Source organism: Crinia signifera, chromosome 2, assembly GCF_055691185.1.
Source record: "Crinia signifera chromosome 2, ASM5569118v1, whole genome shotgun sequence".
NCBI lineage: Eukaryota > Metazoa > Chordata > Amphibia > Anura > Myobatrachidae > Crinia > Crinia signifera.
Genome location: NC_139218.1, coordinates 84,418 through 107,311, shown reverse-complemented (window position 1 = coordinate 107,311; position 22,894 = coordinate 84,418). Strand labels below are relative to the sequence as shown.

Sequence of the window (22,894 nt, the reverse complement as noted above, 5' to 3'; positions counted from 1 at the left end):
CGGCAGGGGACGGAGTGCACGCTCGTCTGACGCGATGAACGTTGTGCGTCGAGGCGACGAGGATGCCGGAAGACTGCACTGATCACAGCGAGCTGGATCACGTGTCAGCCTGAAAGCGTCCTCTGACCCCCGCGCTGACGCACAACGTTCATCGCGTCAGACGAGCGTGCGCTCCGTCCCCTGCCGCACGCCGGAAGTCTCTGCTAACGGGGGTCATCCTTCACTGACTCGGTAAGGTATAAATACCTAAATACCGTCTTATTGTATTGTTTATTGCACCCTGATGAAAAATGTGGAAATAACATTTGAAACATTGGAACACAGACCGTGATTACTGTCGTTATTTGCTGGAGTGCCACCCGCTGTACACACACATATAGGCATCAAGAATTAACCCCGTAGCAACGGGCTTTAGATAAGCAGCACTTATATGTAATTGGCTTTACGGGTGTGGTATTATATATAATGGGCATTAAAAAGTGTGGCATAATGTGTAATGGGCATCATGGTGTTTAGTGTAATGGGCATTATGGTGTTTGGTATAACGTGTAATGGGCATTATGGCATGTGGTATACTATATAATGGGTGTGTGACATGTAATCAGCATTACGGTGATTTTGGCGCGCACTGTCCATGTTATCCCTACTTAGAAATAAATTGAGTCCTGGCATAATGAATAATGGGCATCAGTGTGTGGTATATCATGTAATGGGCATTACGGTATGTGGCATAACATGTAATGAGCATGGTATGTGGTATACTATGTAATGGTTGTGTGACGTGTAATTGGCATTATGTTGTAAAATACCCGGCACCGTGGGAGCATATGTATCTGGCACTATTGGAGGCATATGTGTATTAAACCCATCCAAGGGGTCCAAATAGACCACGCCCCTTTTTTGGCGCGCCCGCCTTCGGCGGGCACATGTTGTTGACTCTTTAGCTAGACTACAGATATTTTTCGGCTCTTTACCTCTGACCGGTTGGCCACCCCTGATCTAAGAAAATGGGCCTGCCTGCAACAGTTAGTAGACTCCCTACTACAATCCAGAGTGATTGTACCAGTGCCTCAACAGCAATGAGGTCAGGGATATTATTCAACCCTATTTTTGGTACCCAAACCAAACTGATCTTTCAGGCCTATTCTAAACCTGAAATCACTGAACAGGTTTGTGAAGGTGTCAAAGTTCCGCATGGAGACCCTGTGGTCCATTGTATTAGCAATGGAGCCGGGGGACTATATGGTGTCTCTGGACAGTTAGGGTGCCTACTGACCTGTACCTATTACTGAGTCTCACCAACGTTTCCTGCGGTTTGCCATACTGCCCCATCACTACCAGTTCCAGGTCCTCCCATTCGGGTTGGCCATGTCACCGAGGATCTTCAAAAGTTATGACAGCCATGAGAGCCTCCCTCAGATGGCAGGGTGTCCAAGTCCTCCTGTATTTGGACGATCTCTTCATCCTGGCCAGTTCATGGTAAACATCACCTTCATCTAGCAAAGGATTTCTTGCAAACACACACATATGGAAGAAATCTGCCTTGGTCCCGTCCAGGCAGATGTTACATCTGGGAGCCCTATTACACTCCAAAGCTCAGAAACTAATTCTCTCTCAGGAGAAATGTCTGCAACTGCAGGACAAGATTCAACACTTGCACCTCCATAGAGTCACAATACACCAGGCTATGCAGATTTCGGCATGGTGCTTCCGCTGAATAGCTGCGCAAGGCAGCAACATAGTTCTCGGTCCACACATTTCTGAGGTTCTATGCCTTCAATACTTTTGCTTCCCAAGATGTGCATTTGGGCGCAAAGTTCTACTGGCCCCTCAGGCATCTGCCCATCCTTAATTTACTGCTTTGGGACATCCCAGATATTATCCCTGTGGGACCTAGGAACCCTGAAGAAGAAAATGGGAGTTATGCGAAAACCTACTTTCGGTTAACTCCCTTTCTTTGAGGTTTCTGCGCCCACCCTAGTATGCCTGATGTATATAGGGCAACAGACTGTGGTCATTGGTCCTCCTTCCTCTTGTAGGAGCGAGTATGTACCATGCCTTTTTTATTTGTGTCTTCTGTCCTCTTCTGCTTCCTGCTGGGGCTGGTTAAATAAGCTACTGTCCTAGCATAGAGGCGGGGTTATAGGGGAGAGGAGCCAGGTATGATGGGAAGCCTAAAGCTTTGGAGAGTTGGTGCACGGTCCTCTGCATCTGCCTACAACCCAATGTTATCCCTGTGGGCCCAGGAACCTCGAAGATAGGTTTTACCATAACTCTGAATCTACAGGACCCGGCGGAACTGACCAGATCCTCCGGCCCTACTTTTAAACAACCTAAGCGGACCCTGGTCGTATTTCCCAAGTCTAAGGACGAAGATACCCTAACGGAGCCCTGGGATATATACCAAATAGAAAGTATACACTTCCTAGAAAGTTTGCCTCCCTTTACCCCCTCCCTCAGAAGGATAGTCCATTGGGAAATGGCCCCCAGAGTAGACGCACTGGTGGCCAAACTTGTGCGATCCTCTACGACCTGACTCTAAGCCAGAGGATAAGCCCTCCGCATGATGGGACGGTGCTCCACCTGGGGGTCCCAAGATGAGGGGTTGCCTGCTGCAGTTCTCAGATGTCTGGCTGAAATCCACAACAGATGCATAGGTTCAGGACGTGGTCTTCCGAGGCTACTCCATAACCTTTTGGCGGCGTCCACCAAGCTCATTCTTTTCCACAAGTTCTCCAAGGAACTTGGAAAAGCGCAGAGCTCTGGAGCAGGCCATCCAGAAGCTCTTGTTGTCTGGTGTAATAACTCCGGTTCCTGTGTCTGTGCGAGGTACAGGTTTCTACGACAGCCTCTTCCTCGTCCGGAAGCCCAACGTGTCATTCCGCCCCATCCTCAATTTAAAACGGCTCCACAAATTCGTCAGAGTCCCAAAGTTCAGAATGGAGACCTTGCGATCCATAGTCGTAGCTTTACAACCAGGGGACTACATGGCATCCCTGGACATCCAGGACGCATACCTGCATATCCCCATCAGACCAGAACATTGACTGTTTCTGCCGTTTTCACTACAGGACTGTTATTTCCAATTTCTGGCCTCTCAACAACACCTCGGGTTTTTACAAAGGTCATGGCAGTGATGTGCAGCAGAATTTGTAATCAGGGTATCCGGATACTGCTGTATCTGGACAACGTGCTGATCCTGGCACAATCACAACCCTAACCCCCTCCCCCCCCCCCCCCCCCCCTGTAGGGCATATGTTACATCATCTGACACCCCCCCTGTAGTGCACACGTCAAATCTGCCCCCCCCCCCCTCTCTGCAGTGCACACGTTAAATCTGCCCCCACCCCCCTCTCTGCAGTGCACAGGTTACATCTACCCACCTCCCTCTGCAGTGTACGTTACATCTGCCCCCTCTCCTCTGCAGTGCACAAATTACGCCCCCCACACACACACACACACTCTGCAGTGTGGACGTTACTTCTGCCGCCGCCCCCTCTCCTCTGCAGTGCACACGTTACCTGTGCCCCCCCCCCCCACTGCAGTGCACACATTACATCTGCCCCTCCCCCTGTAGTGCACATGTTACATCCCCCCCCCTCTGCAGTGCACACGTAACATCTGTGCTCCCCCTGTAGTGCACATTATTTTGGCCACTATGAGAACATCTGTCCTGTGACCAGGTGTGAATTAGACCCATAGAGCAGTGTGTGAGGTAGATTTCAGGAAATTACTATATTATTATCCTTATATAGTATAGTAAGAAAGTCCCCAAAGCGCGCCTGTCTGTCTGTCTGTCTGTCTGTCTGTCTCTGCCTTTCTGTCTCTGCCTTTCTGTCTCTGCCTTTCTGTCTCTGCCTGCCTGTCTCTGCCTGCCTGTCTGTCTGGATGCGGCAATCTTGAAAACAGCTGGATGAATTTTTGTGCAGTTGTCATTAATATGTAGCGCTGTTCTCTGGGAAGGGTTAAGGTATAATAACTATTGTCCTAGCCCATATAGGAGCCGAGCAACAATGATTTAAGTGATTCAAGTTTATCATTGGCGCGTGCCATGTGTGATAGTATATAAAGCGGGAAGGAACGCAGCGTTCGGCCATGTACCCATGCGGGGTCGCTAGCTGTATATAATGGAAATGTATTTAAGGATTTCCCAGTCAGAAGAAGATTGAGGCAGTGATTGTGCTGAGGTTGCTGATCTCACAAGTGGTACTTCTATTTGCTTTAGGATTCCGGGGTACTGGCAGAAGTGGGGTACTGGCAGAGTTCAGCAAGCTCTCGTTTCACTTCCGTTCCTATGGGGATCTGACAGATGAGGAATTGGAAGAAGTGTGTGATTTTCTATACCACAAAGTGACTTCACGAGAGGCGACAGCGCTGCGACAGCTGCAGACTTGTTACAGAGTATTCCAGAGGTGTGTACCTATTGTGTGATTCCCTGGGCTTATCGTCCTAATGTGTATTATCCTGAGCATACGCAGGATCCTGGCTTCATCACCCAATGTGTATTATCCTGAGCATACCCAGGGTCCTGGCTTCATCACCCCAATGTGTATTATCCTGAGCATACACAGGATCCATGCTTCATCACCCCAATGTGTATTATCCTGAGCATACACAGGGTCCTGGCTTCATCACCCCAATGTGTATTATCCTGAGCATACCCAGGGTCCTGGCTTCATCACCCCAATGTGTATTATCCTGAGCATACACAGGATCCTGGCTTCATCACCCCAATGTGTATTATCCTGAGCATACCCAGGGTCCTGACTTCATCACCCCAATGTGTATTATCCTGAGCATACCCAGGGTCCTGGCTTCATCACCCCAATGTGTATTATCCTGAGCATACCCAGGGTCCTGGCTTCATCACCCCAATGTGTATTATCCTGAGCATACACAGGGTCCTGGCTTCATCACCCCAATGTGAATTATCCTGAGCATACCCAGGGTCCTGGCTTCATCACCCCAATGTGTATTATCCTGAGCATACACAGGATCCAGGCTTCATCACCCCAATGTGAATTATCCTGAGCATACGCAGGATCCAAGCTTCATCACCCCAATGTGTATTATCCTGAGCATACACAGGGTCCTGGCTTCATCACCCCAATGTGAATTATCCTGAGCATACACAGGGTCCTGGCCTCATTGCCCCAATGTGTATTATCCTGAGCATACACAGGATCCTGGCTTCATCACCCCAATGTGTATTATCCTGAGCATACGCAGGATCCTGGCTTCATCACCCAATGTGTATTATCCTGAGCATACACAGGGTCCTGGCTTCATCACCCCAATGTGAATTATCCTGAGCATACGCAGGATCCAAGCTTCATCACCCCAATGTGTATTATCCTGAGCATACACAGGATCCAGGCTTCATCACCCCAATGTGAATTATCCTGAGCATACGCAGGATCCAAGCTTCATCACCCCAATGTGTATTATCCTGAGCATACACAGGGTCCTGGCTTCATCACCCCAATGTGAATTATCCTGAGCATACGCAGGATCCAAGCTTCATCACCCCAATGTGTATTATCCTGAGCATACACAGGATCCAGGCTTCATCACCCCAATGTGAATTATCCTGAGCATACGCAGGATCCAAGCTTCATCACCCCAATGTGTATTATCCTGAGCATACCCAGGGTCCTGGCTTCATGACCCCAATGTGTATTATCCTGAACATACCCAGGGTCCTGGCTTCATCACCCCAATGTGTATTATCCTGAGCATACGCAGGATCCTGGCTTCATCACCCCAATGTGTATTATCCTGAGCATACCCAGGGTCCTGGCTTCATCACCCCAATGTGTATTATCCTGAGCATACACAGGGTCCAGGCTTCATCACCCCAATGTGAATTATCCTGAGCATACGCAGGATCCAAGCTTCATCACCCCAATGTGTATTATCCTGAGCATACACAGGGTCCTGGCTTCATCACCCCAATGTGAATTATCCTGAGCATACACAGGATCCAGGCTTCATCACCCCAATGTGTATTATCCTGAGCATACGCAGGATCCAAGCTTCATCACCCAATGTGTATTATCCTGAGCATACGCAGGGTCCTGGCTTCATCACCCCAATGTGTATTATCCTGAGCATACGCAGGATCCAAGCTTCATCACCCCAATGTGTATTATCCTGAGCATACCCAGGGTCCTGGCTTCATCACCCCAATGTGTATTATCCTGAGCATACCCAGGGTCCTGGCTTCATCACCCCAATGTGTATTATCCTGAGAATACCCAGGATCCTGGCTTCATCACCCCAATGTGTATTATCCTGAGCATACCCAGGGTCCTGGCTTCATCACCCCAATGTGTATTATCCTGAGCATACGCAGGATCCTGGCTTCATCACCCCAATGTGTATTATCCTGAGCATACGCAGGGTCCTGGCTTCATCACCCCAATGTGAATTATCCTGAGCATACCCAGGGTCCTGGCTTCATCACCCCAATGTGAATTATCCTGAGCATACCCAGGGTCCTGGCTTCATCACCCCAATGTGTATTATCCTGAGCATACGCAGGATCCAGGCTTCATCACCCCAATGTGTATTATCCTGAGCATACGCAGGATCCAGGCTTCATCACCCCAATGTGAATTATCCTGAGCATACACAGGGTCCTGGCTTCATCGCCCCAATGTGTATTATCCTGAGCATACGCAGGATCCAGGCTTCATCACCCCAATGTGTATTATCCTGAGCATACCCAGGGTCCTGGCTTCATCACCCCAATGTGAATTATCCTGAGCATACCCAGGGTCCTGGCTTCATCACCCCAATGTGTATTATCCTGAGCATACGCAGGATCCAAGCTTCATCACCCCAATGTGTATTATCCTGAGCATACGCAGGATCCAGGCTTCATCACCCCAATGTGAATTATCCTGAGCATACACAGGATCCTGGCTTCATCACCCCAATGTGTATTATCCTGAGCATACGCAGGGTCCTGGCTTCATCACCCCAATGTGTATTATCCTGAGCATACGCAGGATCCCGGCTTCATCACCCCAATGTGTATTATCCTGAGCATACGCAGGATCCAAGCTTCATCACCCCAATGTGTATTATCCTGAGCATACGCAGGGTCCCGGCTTCATCACCCCAATGTGTATTATCCTGAGCATACGCAGGATCCTGGCTTCATCACCCCAATGTGTATTATCCTGAGCATACGCAGGATCCAAGCTTCATCACCCCAATGTGTATTATCCTGAGCATACCCAGGGTCCTGGCTTCATCACCCCAATGTGAATTATCCTGAGCATACCCAGGATCCAGGCTTCATCACCCAATGTGTATTATCCTGAGCATACGCAGGGTCCTGGCTTCATCACCCCAATGTGTATTATCCTGAGCATACGCAGGGTCCTGGCTTCATCACCCCAATGTGTATTATCCTGAGCATACACAGGGTCCTGGCTTCATCACCCCAATGTGTATTATCCTGAGCATACCCAGGGTCCTGGCTTCATCACCCCAATGTGTATTATCCTGAGCATACCCAGGGTCCTGGCTTCATCACCCCAATGTGTATTATCCTGAGCATACGCAGGATCCTGGCTTCATCACCCCAATGTGTATTATCCTGAGCATACGCAGGATCCTGGCTTCATCACCCCAATGTGTATTATCCTGAGCATACACAGGGTCCTGGCTTCATCACCCCAATGTGTATTATCCTGAGCATACCCAGGGTCCTGGCTTCATCACCCCAATGTGTATTATCCTGAGCATACCCAGGGTCCTGGCTTCATCACCCCAATGTGTATTAGCCTGAGCATACGCAGGATCCAGGCTTCATCACCCCAATGTGTATTATCCTGAGCATACGCAGGATCCAGGCTTCATCACCCCAATGTGAATTATCCTGAGCATACGCAGGGTCCTGGCTTCATCGCCCCAATGTGTATTATCCTGAGCATACGCAGGATCCAGGCTTCATCACCCCAATGTGTATTATCCTGAGCATACCCAGGGTCCTGGCTTCATCACCCCAATGTGAATTATCCTGAGCATACCCAGGGTCCTGGCTTCATCACCCCAATGTGTATTATCCTGAGCATACGCAGGATCCAAGCTTCATCACCCCAATGTGTATTATCCTGAGCATACGCAGGATCCAGGCTTCATCACCCCAATGTGAATTATCCTGAGCATACACAGGATCCTGGCTTCATCACCCCAATGTGTATTATCCTGAACATACCCAGGGTCCTGGCTTCATCGCCCCAATGTGAATTATCCTGAGCATACCCAGGATCCCGGCTTCATCGCCCCAATGTGTATTATCCTGAGCATACCCAGGGTCCTGGCTTCATCACCCCAATGTGTATTATCCTGAGCATACCCAGGGTCCTGGCTTCATCACCCCAATGTGTATTATCCTGAGCATACGCAGGATCCAGGCTTCATCACCCCAATGTGTATTATCCTGAGCATACGCAGGATCCAGGCTTCATCACCCCAATGTGAATTATCCTGAGCATACACAGGGTCCTGGCCTCATTGCCCCAATGTGAATTATCCTGAGCATACCCAGGGTCCTGGCTTCATCACCCCAATGTGTATTATCCTGAGCATACGCAGGATCCAAGCTTCATCACCCCAATGTGTATTATCCTGAGCATACGCAGGATCCAGGCTTCATCACCCCAATGTGAATTATCCTGAGCATACACAGGGTCCTGGCTTCATCGCCCCAATGTGTATTATCCTGAGCATACCCAGGGTCCTGGCTTCATCACCCCAATGTGTATTATCCTGAGCATACCCAGGGTCCTGGCTTCATTGCCCCAATGTGTATTATCCTGAGCATACGCAGGGTCCTGGCTTCATCACCCCAATGTGTATTATCCTGAGCATACCCAGGGTCCTGGCTTCATTGCCCCAATGTGTATTATCCTGAGCATACGCAGGGTCCTGGCTTCATCACCCCAATGTGTATTATCCTGAACATACACAGGATCCTGGCTTCATCACCCCAATGTGAATTATCCTGAGCATACACAGGATCCTGGCTTCATCACCCCAATGTGTATTATCCTGAGCATACGCAGGATCCAGGCTTCATCACCCCAATGTGAATTATCCTGAGCATACGCAGGATCCAGGCTTCATCACCCCAATGTGAATTATCCTGAGCATACGCAGGATCCAGGCTTCATCACCCCAATGTGTATTATCCTGAGCATACCCAGGGTCCTGGCTTCATCACCCCAATGTGTATTATCCTGAGCATACACAGGGTCCTGGCTTTATCACCCCAATGTGTATTATCCTGAGCATACCCAGGGTCCTGGCTTCATTGCCCCAATGTGTATTATCCTGAGCATACACAGGATCCTGGCTTCATCGCCCCAATGTGAATTATCCTGAGAATACCCAGGGTCCTGGCCTCATTGCCCCTGTGTGTAATACCATAACCCATCACATATGTAGTCAGCAGACAGCACATACATGGCAGCATTGTGGAGGCACAGAGTGATGGGAGGAGTCTGATATACCATAACCCATCACATCACACGTGTAATCAGCAGACAGCACATACATGGCAGCATTGTGGGGGCACAGAGTGATGGGAGGAGTCTGATATACCATAACCCATCACATCACATGTGTAGTCAGCAGACAGCACATACATGGCAGCATTGTGGAGGCACAGACTGATGGGAGGAATCTGATATACCATAACCCATCACATCACATGTGTAGTCAGCAGACAGCGCGTACATGGCAGCAGTGTGGGGGCACAGAGTGATAGGAGGAGTCTGATATACCATAACCCATCACATCACACGTGTAGTCAGCAGACAGCACATACATGGCAGCATTGTGGAGGCACAGAGTGATGTGAGGAGTCTGATATACCATAACCCATCACATCACACGTGTAGTTAGCAGACAGCACATACATGGCAGCATTGTGGAGGCACAGAGTGATGGGAGGAGTCTAATATACCATAACCCATCACATCACACGTGTAGTCAGCAGGCAGCACCTACATGGCAGCATTGTGGGGGCACAGAGCGATGGGAGGAGTCTGATATACCATAACCCATCACATCACACGTGTAGTCAGCAGACAGCACATACATGGCAGCATTGTGGGGGCACAGAGTGATGGGTGGTGTCTGATATACCATAACCCATCACATGACACGTGTAGTCAGCAGACAGCACATACATGGCAGCATTGTGGAGGCACAGGTGATGGGAGGAGTCTGATATACCATAACCCATCACATCACACGTGTAGTCAGCAGACAGCACATACATGGCAGCATTGTGGAGGCACAGAGTGATGGGAGGAGTCTAATATACCATAACCCATCACATCACACGTGTAGTCAGCAGACCGCACATACATGGCAGCATTGTGGAGGCACAGAGTGATGTGAGGAGTCTGATATACCATAACCCATCACATCACACGTGTAGTCAGCAGACAGCACATACATGACAGCATTGTGGAGGCACAGTGTGATGGGAGGAGTCTGATATACCATAATCCATCACATCACACGTGTAGTCAGCAGACAGCACATACATGACAGCATTGTGGAGGCACAGAGTGATGGGAGGAGTCTAATATACCATAACCCATCACATCACACGTGTAGTCAGCAGGCAGCACCTACATGGCAGCATTGTGGGGGCACAGAGCGATGGGAGGAGTCTGATATACCATAACCCATCACATGACACGTGTAGTCAGCAGACAGCACATACATGGCAGCATTGTGGAGGCACAGGTGATGGGAGGAGTCTAATATACCATAACCCAACACATGACACGTGTAGTCAGCAGACAGCACATACATGGCAGCATTGTGGAGGCACAGAGTGATGGGAGGAGTCTGATATACTATAACCCATCACATCACACGTGTAATCAGCAGACAGCACATACATGGCAGCATTGTGGGGGCACAGAGTGATGGGAGGAGTCTGATAAACCATAACCCATCACATCACACGTGTAGTCAGCAGACAGCACATACATGGCAGCATTGTGGGGGCACAGAGTGATGGGAGGAGTCTAATATACCATAACCCATCACATCACACGTGTAGTCAGCAGACAGCACATACATGGCAGCATTGTGGAGGCACAGAGTGATGGGAGGAGTCTAATATACCATAACCCATCACATCACACGTGTAGTCAGCAGACAGCACGTACATGGCAGCATTGTGGGGGCACAGAGTGATGGGAGGAGTCTAATATACCATAACCCATCACATCACACGTGTAGTCAGCAGACAGCACATACATGGCAGCATTGTGGAGGCACAGAGTGATGGGAGGAGTCTGATCTACCATAACCCATCACATCACACGTGTAGTCAGCAGACAGCACATACATGGCAGCATTGTGGAGGCACAGAGTGATGGGAGGAGTCTAATATACCATAACCCATCACATCACACGTGTAGTCAGCAGACAGCACATACATGGCAGCATTGTGGGGGCACAGAGTGATGGGAGGAGTCTAATATACCATAACCCATCACATCACACGTGTAGTCAGCAGGCAGCACCTACATGACAGCATTGTGGAGGCACAGAGTGATGGGAGGAGTCTGATCTACCATAACCCATCACATCACACGTGTAGTCAGCAGACAGCACATACATGGCAGCATTGTAGGGGCACAGAGTGATGGGAGGAGTCTGATATACCATAACCCATCACATCACACGTGTAGTCAGCAGACAGCACCTACATGGCAGCATTGTGGAGGCACAGAGTGATGGGAGGAGTCTGATATACCATAACCCATCACATCACACGTGTAGTCAGCAGACAGCACATACATGGCAGCATTGTGGAGGCACAGAGTGATGGGAGGAGTCTGATATACCATAACCCATCACATCACACGTGTAGTCAGCAGGCAGCACCTACATGGCAGCAGTGTGGAGGCACAGAGTGATGGGAGGAGTCTAATATACCATAACCCATCACATCACACGTGTAGTCAGCAGGCAGCACCTACATGGCAGCATTGTGGGGGCACATAGTGATGGGAGGAGTCTAATATACCATAACCCATCACATCACACGTGTAGTCAGCAGACAGCACATACATGGCAGCAGTGTGGGGGCACAGAGTGATGGGAGGAGTCTGATATACCATAATTCATCACATCACACGTGTAGTCAGCAGGCAGCACATACATGGCAGCAGTGTGGAGGCACAGAGTGATGGGAGGAGTCTGGTATACCATAACCCATCACATCACACGTGTAGTCAGCAGACAGCACATACATGGCAGCATTGTGGAGGCACAGAGTGATGGGAGGAGTCTGATATACCATAACCCATCACATCACACGTGTAGTCAGCAGACAGCACATACATGGCAGCATTGTGGAGGCACAGAGTGATGGGAGGAGTCTAATATACCATAACCCATCACATCACACGTGTAGTCAGCAGACAGCACATACATGGCAGCAGTGTGGGGGCACAGAGTGATGGGAGGAGTCTGATATACCATAACCCATCACATCACACGTGTAGTCAGCAGACAGCACATACATGGCAGCAGTGTGGAGGCAGAGTGATGGGAGGAGTCTAAAATAACAGACAATTCAACAGATTTTTCAGACCCCTTGAATCAATGACTGAGATTAGAGAAGTAATCAGCAACATGGAGTCACGAACCCGTGCTGATAAGGTCAGGACCCACAGTTTGAGAACCGCTGCTTTATACATATTGGATGATCGCTCTGTGAGGACTTGTCGCAGTTACTGCCCATCTGCTCCAAGTGCTTTATTCGCATATATTTAGTCTAATTGTGTTTTTGGATCGAGGCCACATACTGTCCATACATAAACATACGCACACTCTTATGCACACACACTTTAGTGTCCTCCACATATTCTCTCAACACTGAAGACGTGGAGGGGCCCATTTACAATGTGATCTCATGGCATGCGCGGTGAGCCCTAACCACAGGTATGTAGCCCATTGGCGATGCTGCCCTATATTGTGGAATCAGGAAGTATTGCATCCCCATAGAAATAGGTGTTTTGGGGAATAGCCGCTAATATTAAATGATAAATTGCCCAAAGTGCGAATAGTCTAAAAACGTTAAACTACCATTTTCCACTTGTACCATTGTCTGTCTTCTCTGCACACGACCAGTAATGACGCTGTTGTTATTGTGTAACAGTGTGGCCTACAGGAGCAGCACAGCTTGTGCAGAACAGGTGAATGCAGAGCGCAGCGCACAGCTCAAGTTCTTGATTCTGGAGTATTTTTCGGGCTGTACGTCGCTAGAGACTAATGAAGGGGATGATCCGGCAGAGGAGCTGAGTGGCGTGAAGGTAACAGATCTGATATAATGTTGAGGCTATATGTGTGGCTTATGAGTGTAGCTGGCCAGCAATGGGGCTTCCAACATAGCCTGTGTTCTAGTGTGCCCCTGAACTTGCAGGCTACGTGGAGATCAGGTTTATGATGGGACTCTAGCATTAGGTATGCGGATGGTGTAATTGCGTGGAGCTGGCGGAGGGGGTGGGGAGCTGAGGGATGGGGAGGAGCTGGCTGAGGGGGAACCTGTGGGGGAGGGGGCAGGCAGGCTGAGGGGATGGGGAGGAGCTGGCTGAGGGGGAACCTGTGGGGGAGGGGGCAGGCTGGCCGAAGGGGTGGGGGGATGGGGAGGAGCTGGCTGAGGGGGAACCTGTGGGGGAGGGGGCAGGCTGGCCGAAGGGGTGGGAGGGGGGAGGTAGAGAAGCTGGCTGAGGGGGAACCTGTGGGGGAGGGGACAGGCAGGCTGAGGGGTGGGGGGATGGGGAGGAGCTGGCTGAGGGGGAACCTGTGGGGGAGGGGGCAGGCTGGCCGAAGGGGTGGGAGGGGGGAGGTAGAGAAGCTGGCTGAGGGGGAACCTGTGGGGAGGAGGCAAGCTGTCTGAGGGGATGGGTGCTGGCTGAGGGGATGGGTGCTGGCTGAGGGGGCAGGGAGCTGGAACAGTACAAAGTTTCTTAATCTTCAGCATTATTGTCTATAACCTATAACAATGATGACGTTATAGTCACATGTGATTATCCTTCTCAGTCATGTCTTCTGCTCATAGGTCGAAGATTGGAAGGACCAGGTCTCCTGTGATGTCCGTCTTTTCCTCTCCATTCGCCAGGAAGAACGATTCTCTGGAAGAGCCATTGCCCGTATTTTCCATGGGATCGGCAAGTGGATTTATATCACTGTGGGGTCCATGTAATATAGGATGTCATCCCTAATGTACAGTATGTCCCCACAGACACTGGGAACGGAGCTCATCCCTGTGGGGATCTGCGCATGCACGGGTAGCACCGACCCCCGACTGATTGTCCTGCCGGTTACCATGGGCTATCCCCATCTCAGAATGGCTAGCCCGGGGACCCGAAGGTGATGCTGCCCAGTGTTTATCCCCACAGAAGTCTTTAGGGGCTGCGAGTGGACCGGATTGGAGATTGTGGTCCCTCCTGATACATTTAGGGGATGCTTCATATAAACTGGTGTTTTCAGGGAATTAGCTCCAAATATTTCATAATAAATGGGCCCCTATAAAACATTATTTGTTTTTCATTCAGTTGAGACATCGGAGTATCAGCATAAACATGAGACAAGAAGGTGTTTTCTGGGTTATTGGACTCCATGGCAGCCTGATGTGGTATAATCCTACATCTGGGATAGGAAGATGGGGGGGTTCATCGCATCTATGGAGGGTGCTACACAACAGGGCATGTAAGAATACAGCTACCCAGCATGTGTGAGCTACATGCAGAACCAGCCAGTAACTGAGCACCTGGGTAACACCATGCTGTGCTGCAGGGGGGCAGATGTAACATGTGCAGAGAGTTAGGTGTGGGGCGGGCTTATCCTAGCTCAGTACTACATTGCAGTGTGAGAATACAGCTGCCCAGCATGTGTGGGCTACATGCAGAACCAGCCAGTAACTGAGCACCTGAGTAACACCATGCTGTGCTGCAGGGGGGCAGATGTAACATGTGCAGAGAGTTAGGTGTGGGAGGGATGTGTCCTAGCTCAGATTTACATTGCAGTGTGAGAATACAGCTGCCCAGCATGTGTGAGCTACACACAGAACCAGCCAGTAACTGAGCACCTGAGTAACACCATGCTGTGCTGCAGGGGGCAGATGTAACATGTGCAGAGAGTTAGGTGTGGGGCGGGCTTATCCTAGCTCAGTACTACATTGCAGTGTGAGAATACAGCTGCCCAGCATGTGTGAGCTACATGCAGAACCAGCCAGTAACTGAGCACCTGAGTAACACCATGCTGTGCTGCAGGGGGGAAGATGTAACATGTGCAGAGAGTTAGGTGTGGGAGGGGTGTGTCCTAGCTCAGAGATACATTGCAGTGTGAGAATACAGCTGCCCAGCATGTGTGAGCTACATGCAGAACCAGCCAGTAACTGAGCCCCTGGGTAACACCATGCTGTGCTGCAGGGGGCAGATGTAATATATGCACAGAGTTGTGTGGGCTACATGAAGCAGCCAGTAACTGAGCACCTGGGTAACACCATGCTGTGCTGCAGGGGGGCAGATGTAACATGTGCAGAGAGTTAGGTGTGGGGCGGGCTTATCCTAGCTCAGTACTACATTGCAGTGTGAGAATACAGCTGCCCAGCATATGTGTGAGCTACATACAGAACCAGCCAGTGACTGAGCACCCCCATAACACCATGTTGCACTGCAGGGGACAGATGTAACATTCACAGAGTTGTGTGGGCTACATGCAGAAGCAGCCAGTAACTGATCACCTGGGTAACACCATGCAGCACTGCAGGGGGGCAGATGTATCCTGGGCAGAGAGTTAGGTGTGGGAGGGGCATGTCCTAGCTCAGAGATACATTGCAGTGTGAGAATACAGCTGCCCAGCATGTGTGGGCTACATACAAAAGCAAACATAATCCATGTATTTCCCCCCATGGGTGCTGTATTTTCAGCATAGTTTGTCCAGGTGCAGTGGTAATTGCTGTGTCCTCTTCAGAGTTCCTGGTCCACAGGGATGACATTGGGGGGTTGTAGGTGGATCCAGAGGATCAGGCACCAATCTTCAAAGCTTTGGAAGTTCCCAGCATGCCTGACTCCTCTCCCCCTTATGACCCTGCCACCATATACAGAACATCAGTTTTTTTGTTGGTGCCAGCAGGAACAGGTGCACTGTTTTTTACTCCTGGGATTACCTCGGGCGATTCCCAGCTTTTTTTTAATGAGCTCAGCGCTGACAGAACGACTTCAGTGCTGCCGCTCCGGCACTCCCGCCAGCATCCATCCCAGCTAAATGACTCATACCAGGCGGAGTGGACGGAAGTGCTCCCCGGTGTTAGCGCCTCCAGGACAGCATGGCCGGATAAGTGCTTTTAAAGAAAACAAATCTCTGTCCGTGACTGTGGGATAGGAGGCATCCCACAATAGCAGGGACTCCAATATACCACCAGGGTACTGAGCGCAGGCAGGAGATTAGTCCCCATTGGACAGGGGATTAGTCTCCATTTCTTATAAGGCTCGTTATACCGGTGGGGTAGAAAAGTAAGCGTATTAGACAGAAGCTGGCAGCCATCTCTGGAAGCTGGACAGATCTCCTGGATGCGGGGCAAGTCTCCCCTGTAAACCAGTTTCTAATGAGAGGCTTTACAGCACTCACTGACCTACTCTGTTGCTGATAGTGTAGTGTTCATTGTGCTTTACCAAAGTAGATTGTACTTGCTGTTGCACGTATATTTTAGCTGTGTGACTAACTATGCTAACTTTGTTATAACTGCTGTTACCCTCCTGTTGGTGTCTATCACTACTGCTCACCTGGAACCAGGTGTACTAAGGGCCAGGGTTATTATAGTCACTCATTTAAAGTCATAGAGGCTCACGTGTGACCGATACTGCCGTTGTTTGCTAAGCATGACTAGTAAACAGAAACGCTCTCCTCCTACACTGCTTTCATGTGTTTTGTGTGTAGCGGGGTTAAATGAGCAGGATATTATCCACGAGGGCCACTGTGCCAATTGCTGCGGGCCTCTCCACACCATTCCCATCAGACTCTGTCTACCCTAAAGGCTGAGGAGCCACCTTGGGCAGCATTTTCACAACTTATAGGTACCTTAGTGGACCATTTAAATCCAGTTGTGTCCTCTGCACCCCAACTTGTATCACCAGTAGCCCCCCCTTGGATGGAATCCCTAGCTGGTTCTGTGCAAGCTTTGATACAAGTTGTTCACAAGGTTTCATGGGGGTCTAAAAGGCTTAGACATCGTTTAGAACCGACAATTAAAGGGGAGGAGGAAGTAGATACCTCAGAGGAATGTGACAGACGATCCATCTGTGATAATTATAAATGTTCCAGATCTAATAACAGCAATTAACGCGGTACATCACCCTGACGAAGAAGAACATACCCTGTTGCTAAGAAAACTGATGTATTTAAATTACGTAAAATAATTAAATCTGAATTCCCTCACTCTGAACATCTTATGGAGGTCAGACATGATCAGTGGAAAACTCCAGGAAAAAAAGTTTCCTATACTTAAAAGGATTTACTCCAAATACCCATTCCCATTGGATGATTGTAAAACATGGAAAAAACCACTGCCAGTGGATTCCCATGTAATAGATTTGTTAAAACCTTCCGTGTTACCCGTAACATCCAGTGCCTCTCTTACGGACATAACCAATAGACGTCTAAAATCCATTTTAAGTCTCACTGGCACAGTTAACAGGCCCACCATTGCTGCCTCCTGGGCAGTAAGGGCAATTGAGGCCTGGGTTAAGGTTATTTAAGATGAATTACCTCAGGAGGCTTTATAACATCAAACAAGCTGCAGCCTATATAGGTGAAGCCGTTACGGATGCAGGTCTCTTAGCAGCTAAAGCTTTAGCAACCTCAGTCCTAGCCCGGTGCATGCTTTGGCTAAGATCCTGGAAGGTGGCTATGGAGTCCAAACATGCTTTAGATTAAGTACTCCCTTTATCAGGGGAAGTGTTGCTGGTTTTCCTCTAGTGGAATCCTCACCGTGACCAAGAGGGCCTTCCTTTCGTGCCCCAGAAAAAACCAAGCAGGGTTTTTCCAGGCAGGCAGGTTCTGCAAAACCCATTAAGCCCAAACCTAAACAACCTTGGGCCACTAGACAGCCCCCTGCTAAGTCAGACAAACCTGCAGTCTGACGGGACGGGCCTCCCTTTGGGGGATGCCAAGGTGGGGGGCCGTCTTCTCATTTTTTGCCCAGGAAATGGCTCAGGACCACTTACGATGTTGGGAAAGAGAGATGGTGACTCATGGATATCTAGTGTCTTTCAAAAAACGGCCACCACAACTGTTTTTTCCTATGAGCCTTCCAAAACATTCACACAAGGCAGCTTGCCTAAAGCAGATAGTGGAATCCTTACTCCTATCAGGAGTTATTGTTCCAGTACCTCCACAGTAAAAGGGATGGTTATCATTCAACCCTCTTTTGGTACCCAAACCAAATGGAACATACAGACCCATTCTAAACCTCAAGTCCCTCAACAAGTTTGTAAAGGTACACAAATTGTGCATGGACATGTTGCGTACCATTGTGTTAACAATGGAGCTCAGGGATTACATAGTGTCACTAGACATTCAAGATGCTTATCTGCATGTTCCCATTGCGGCAGCACATCAGCGGTTCCTCCACTTCGCAATTATGGGACACCACTATCAATTCCAGGCCCTACTGTTCGGGTTAGCCTCGGCTCCCAGAATCTTCACAAAGATAATGGAGGTTATGATGGCGGCATCAGGGCATAAGGAAAATACCCTACTTATATGATCTTTTGTTACTAGCCACTTCCAAAGAGGTCCTTTTCAGCCATCTTCAAATCACTATGATTTCTCTTCAGAGACACGGGCTGATCTGAAGAAATCCATCTGGTTCCATTCAGACAGATGATACACCCAGAGGCTCTCCTAGACTCGATTCTGAGGCCCAGCGTCTTTTCATACCCCAAGAAAAGAGTTGCCTTTTGCAGGAAAAGATTTGCCAGCTTCTTCAACTGCACAGGATCACTATTCATCATGCCATGCAGATTCTTAGGGCTCATGGTGTCTTCATTCGACATGATTGAGTGGGCACAATTCCACTCTCGCCCTCTGCAAAAATTAATCTTGCAGAGATGGGACGGTCACCCTCAACATCTCCGGTCTCAAACTTTATCCCTCACCTCAGTGGTAAGAGCTTCTCTAACAAGGTGGCTGGACGAGACTCATCTCACTGTGGCGCATCCCTTTTGGATCCCACAGTGGGTTACTTCTGACCACAGTAGCAAGTCTACGGGGATGGGACACCCTAGTCGAATACCAGTCCTTGCAGGGATAATGGACTCATGCAGAGTACAGCCTACCCATCAATGACGTGGAGCTAAAAGCAGTATTCAATGCTCTACAGATGGCTCAGGGTCTACTACAAGGCAGACCTGTCCAAATCAATTTGGACAATGCAACAACTATGTTCACACATACACCTTGACAAAGGGGCGCTGCCCCGAAACGTTGGTTGTCTTTCCACTGTTTTTTCAATACAAGTTTTACAAGACCTACGAGTGCCTGTCTCCATTCCTTATCTAAACAGCCTAACAGCACAGGCACCGGGGCGGATGACACCACAGAGTGAGTGCCGGACCGTACTATTATATGTGTGGTATCAACCGCCAGGGAGTCGGACTTAAGTTGCCAGGCTAAACACCCAGGAGAGTGGTCTCTTCATCCTGAGGTGTTTCACCTAATTGTCCAGAAGTGGGGCAAACCAGATGTAGACCTCATCGCATCCCACCAGAACCACAAGGTACCGTTGTTCGGGGCCAGGTCCTGGGACCCTCAGATGCTCTGTCCATACCGTGGTACTTCCATCTTCCTTATGTCTTTTCTTTGGTGGCACTCCTTCCTCAGTTTCTCAGAAAACTAAAGCAGGAAGGAGGAAACCACCTGCTAATTGCCCCAGCATGGCCCAGGAGAAATTGGTTGGCAGATCTTCTATGACTGTCGGTGAAGCCTCAGTTTCTTCTGCCACTACTTCAGGATATACTCAGCCAGGGCCCTTGTCTGCATCCAGATCTGGGTCGGCTGTCTTTGACGGCGTGTTCGGCAAACATGGCCAAAACCATGATCCAGGCTCGTAAACCACCCTCAGCTAAGATCTACTATAGAGTTTGGCACTTATTTTTCCTGGTGCAACTCCAGAGGTTACAACACTAAAGTACAGGTAGACTTTTGACTTTCCTACAACACGGTCTGGATTTGGGATTGCGTTTGGCATCCCATTGGGTTCAGGTCTCTGCATTATCAATATGAGACAAGTTGCCTAAAATCCAGATGTGCATACCTTCTTTCAAGGGGTACATAGAATTCAGCCACCATATATGCCTCCAATTGCTCCTTGGGATGTTTTGGTGGTACTTGAGGCTCTTTCTAAGCCTCCTTTTGAGCCTTTAGCACCAGTGGACTTGAAATGGCTCACGGGTAAGTTGGTCTTTCTCCTGGCAGAGGAGAGTTTTGGATTTACAAGCATTATCTTCTCGCTCTCCATTCTTGGTTTTCCACCAAGATAAACCAGTTATACGTACAAGACATTCCAATCTACCCAAGGTAGTGTCCAAATTCCACATTAACCAAGAAATTGAGGTTCCGGCTTTCAATGCTTCATCTTTATCTTTGAAAGAAATGTCTCTTTTCAAACCTATATTGCTCACACCGAATCTACCAGACGCTCAGATTCTCTATTTTATATGGTTTTCATAAAAGAGGATGGCCAGCGCACAAACAGACATTAGCTCACTGGATCAAACTGGTCATTGCCTATGCTTCCAAAAAAGTGGGTCGACCAGGTTCTAATTCTCAGCACATTCCACTAGGTCAGTGGGTCCCTCATGGGTTGCACGTCATGGTGTTCTGCTGAACAGTTGTGCAAGGCAGCAATGTGGTCCTCGATCCACACGTTTCTGAAGTGCATTTGCTACCCAAGATGCTGCTTTTGGTCGCCAGGTCCCTCTGGCCCCACAGGCGTCATTCCACCCTAGATAATACTGCTTTTGGACATCCCCAATGTCATCCCTGTGGGACCAGGAACCCTGAAGAGGAAATTAAGAGTTATTGTAGACCTACCTTCGGTTAACTCCTTTTCCTTGAGGTTCCTGGTACCACCGGGCGCTCACCCTGATACGCCTGGGGTGATGGTGGGGACGTCTGCGACTTTGTCACTGGTCCTTTTTTCTCTATGTATGAGTGAGTGTGATACAGTGTCCATAATCTCTATTCTTTCCTTCTCTGCTTCCTGCTGGACTTGTTACTTAACAGATGTCCTGTACATGGAGGCGGGGCTAAAAGTAGTCAGGCATGCTGGGAACTTCCAAAGCTTTGGAGATTGGTGCCTTATCTCTGGATCCACCTACAACCCCCCCAATGTCATCTCTGTGGTCCCAGGAACCTTGAGGAAAAGGAGTTAACCAAAGGTAGGTCTACCATAACTCCTAATTTTTTTGCTTTGCCAAGTTAGATTGAGACCTGGAGTGTGTGTACGAGAGTATCTCTGCTATGGGGACATAGAATTGTGTATTTCTGTTGCAGGCAGTCCATGTTACCCTGCGCAGGTGTATGGGAGAGACCGAAGATTTTGGAGGAAGTATCTTCATCTGGATTTTAACAAAGTCATGCAGCTTTGTAAGGAGGAGATTATTCGGCTGAAATAAGTTCCGGGAGGGGTGAAGAGAAAACTGGCAGTCTTCACTTGAGCATACTATAATACTACCTCAATTGTTTTATACGCGATATGTTAAATAAATCTTATTTCAAGTAAAAGGAAATCCGTATTTTTACTTTGCGTGTGATTGTGCACGATTGATTTTCCTTATGTTAAGTCAGGGCCGGCTCCAGGCCTACTAGCGCCCTGTGCGAGAGATTGTGGAGCACCACCGAAATTCAACTAGATGCATTATTATTAATATTAAAAACAGACATTTCTCTTTCGTCCATCCTGGTGACACAGCTAACCATGCAATGTAGTCAGGTCCAGAGGAGCCAGGCACCTATGCTATGTCTTTGAGACAGGCTCCTCCCCTGCTGCATCCCAGAAGATCCCAGTTTCGTTTAGGTGTCCACAGGAGTGGGTGCATATGCTATGGGGTTGGGTGATGCAGCCAGATTAAGGTGACCATACATCAGAAAGACCGGTCTAATGTGGGGTACACACCAGGACGATACAGCCCAAAACGAGCACCATCGTCCTGGTGTGTACCGGGCATTACAATCATGATTGTGTCCAATTTCCCTTCAATTCCCTGGCAATCCTTGGTGGTTTTAGGACACACAATGTACTCACAATCTGTCATACAATCCATCTGCTGCATGATTGTATGATTGAAGCTTCATTTAAATAGGGGGCTGGCCTACTAGGATCAAAAGGATAGGAGTACCAAAAATCCAGTTTTTTTTTTTTTTTTTTTTCAGATCAGAGGTCCAATCCTCCAATCTCCCAGGGCCGGCATTGTATGATTGTGTGCACACAATCTGCATACAATCCATTGAGATTGTATGATTGGGTACAATGTCTTTCTGATGTATGGCCACCTTTAGAGTAAAGCTGGCCATACATTTACAGATTGATTGTCAGATTGGAACAAAAACCTGGTAATGGATGAGAGCAAATGACAGTTGACCATTTGCTTTGAAATGCTGGAAAACTGGCAAAAACTGTCATTAAGATATTACCAGGTTTTTGTCCCAATCTGACAATCAATCTGTAGATGTATGGCCACCTTAAGTTAGGATTTTTTATTTTAGTAATTTCTCTTCGCAAGCAGCAGGCTCAGTGTGAGGAAACAGAAGCACTTTCCTGTCAGAGTCCTGTGAG

At 48.8% G+C, this 22,894-nt stretch overlaps 1 protein-coding gene across 5 annotated transcripts in view; it reads left to right on the top strand.

Moving 5' to 3' along the window:
- Window positions 1-21,832, top strand: part of RECQL4 (RecQ like helicase 4) — a 314,021-nt gene extending 292,189 nt beyond the window's left edge. For all 5 annotated transcript variants that reach the window (XM_083171422.1, XM_083171418.1, XM_083171421.1 and 2 more), the window contains exons 22-25: window positions 4,226-4,412; window positions 13,211-13,364; window positions 14,114-14,226; window positions 21,617-21,832. In XM_083171422.1, coding sequence (XP_083027548.1) covers window positions 4,226-4,412; window positions 13,211-13,364; window positions 14,114-14,226; window positions 21,617-21,734 — 572 coding nt within the window. In that variant the 3' untranslated portion in view covers window positions 21,735-21,832. The remainder of the gene's footprint in view (window positions 1-4,225; window positions 4,413-13,210; window positions 13,365-14,113; window positions 14,227-21,616) is intronic.
- Window positions 21,833-22,894: the final 1,062 nt, after the last annotated feature.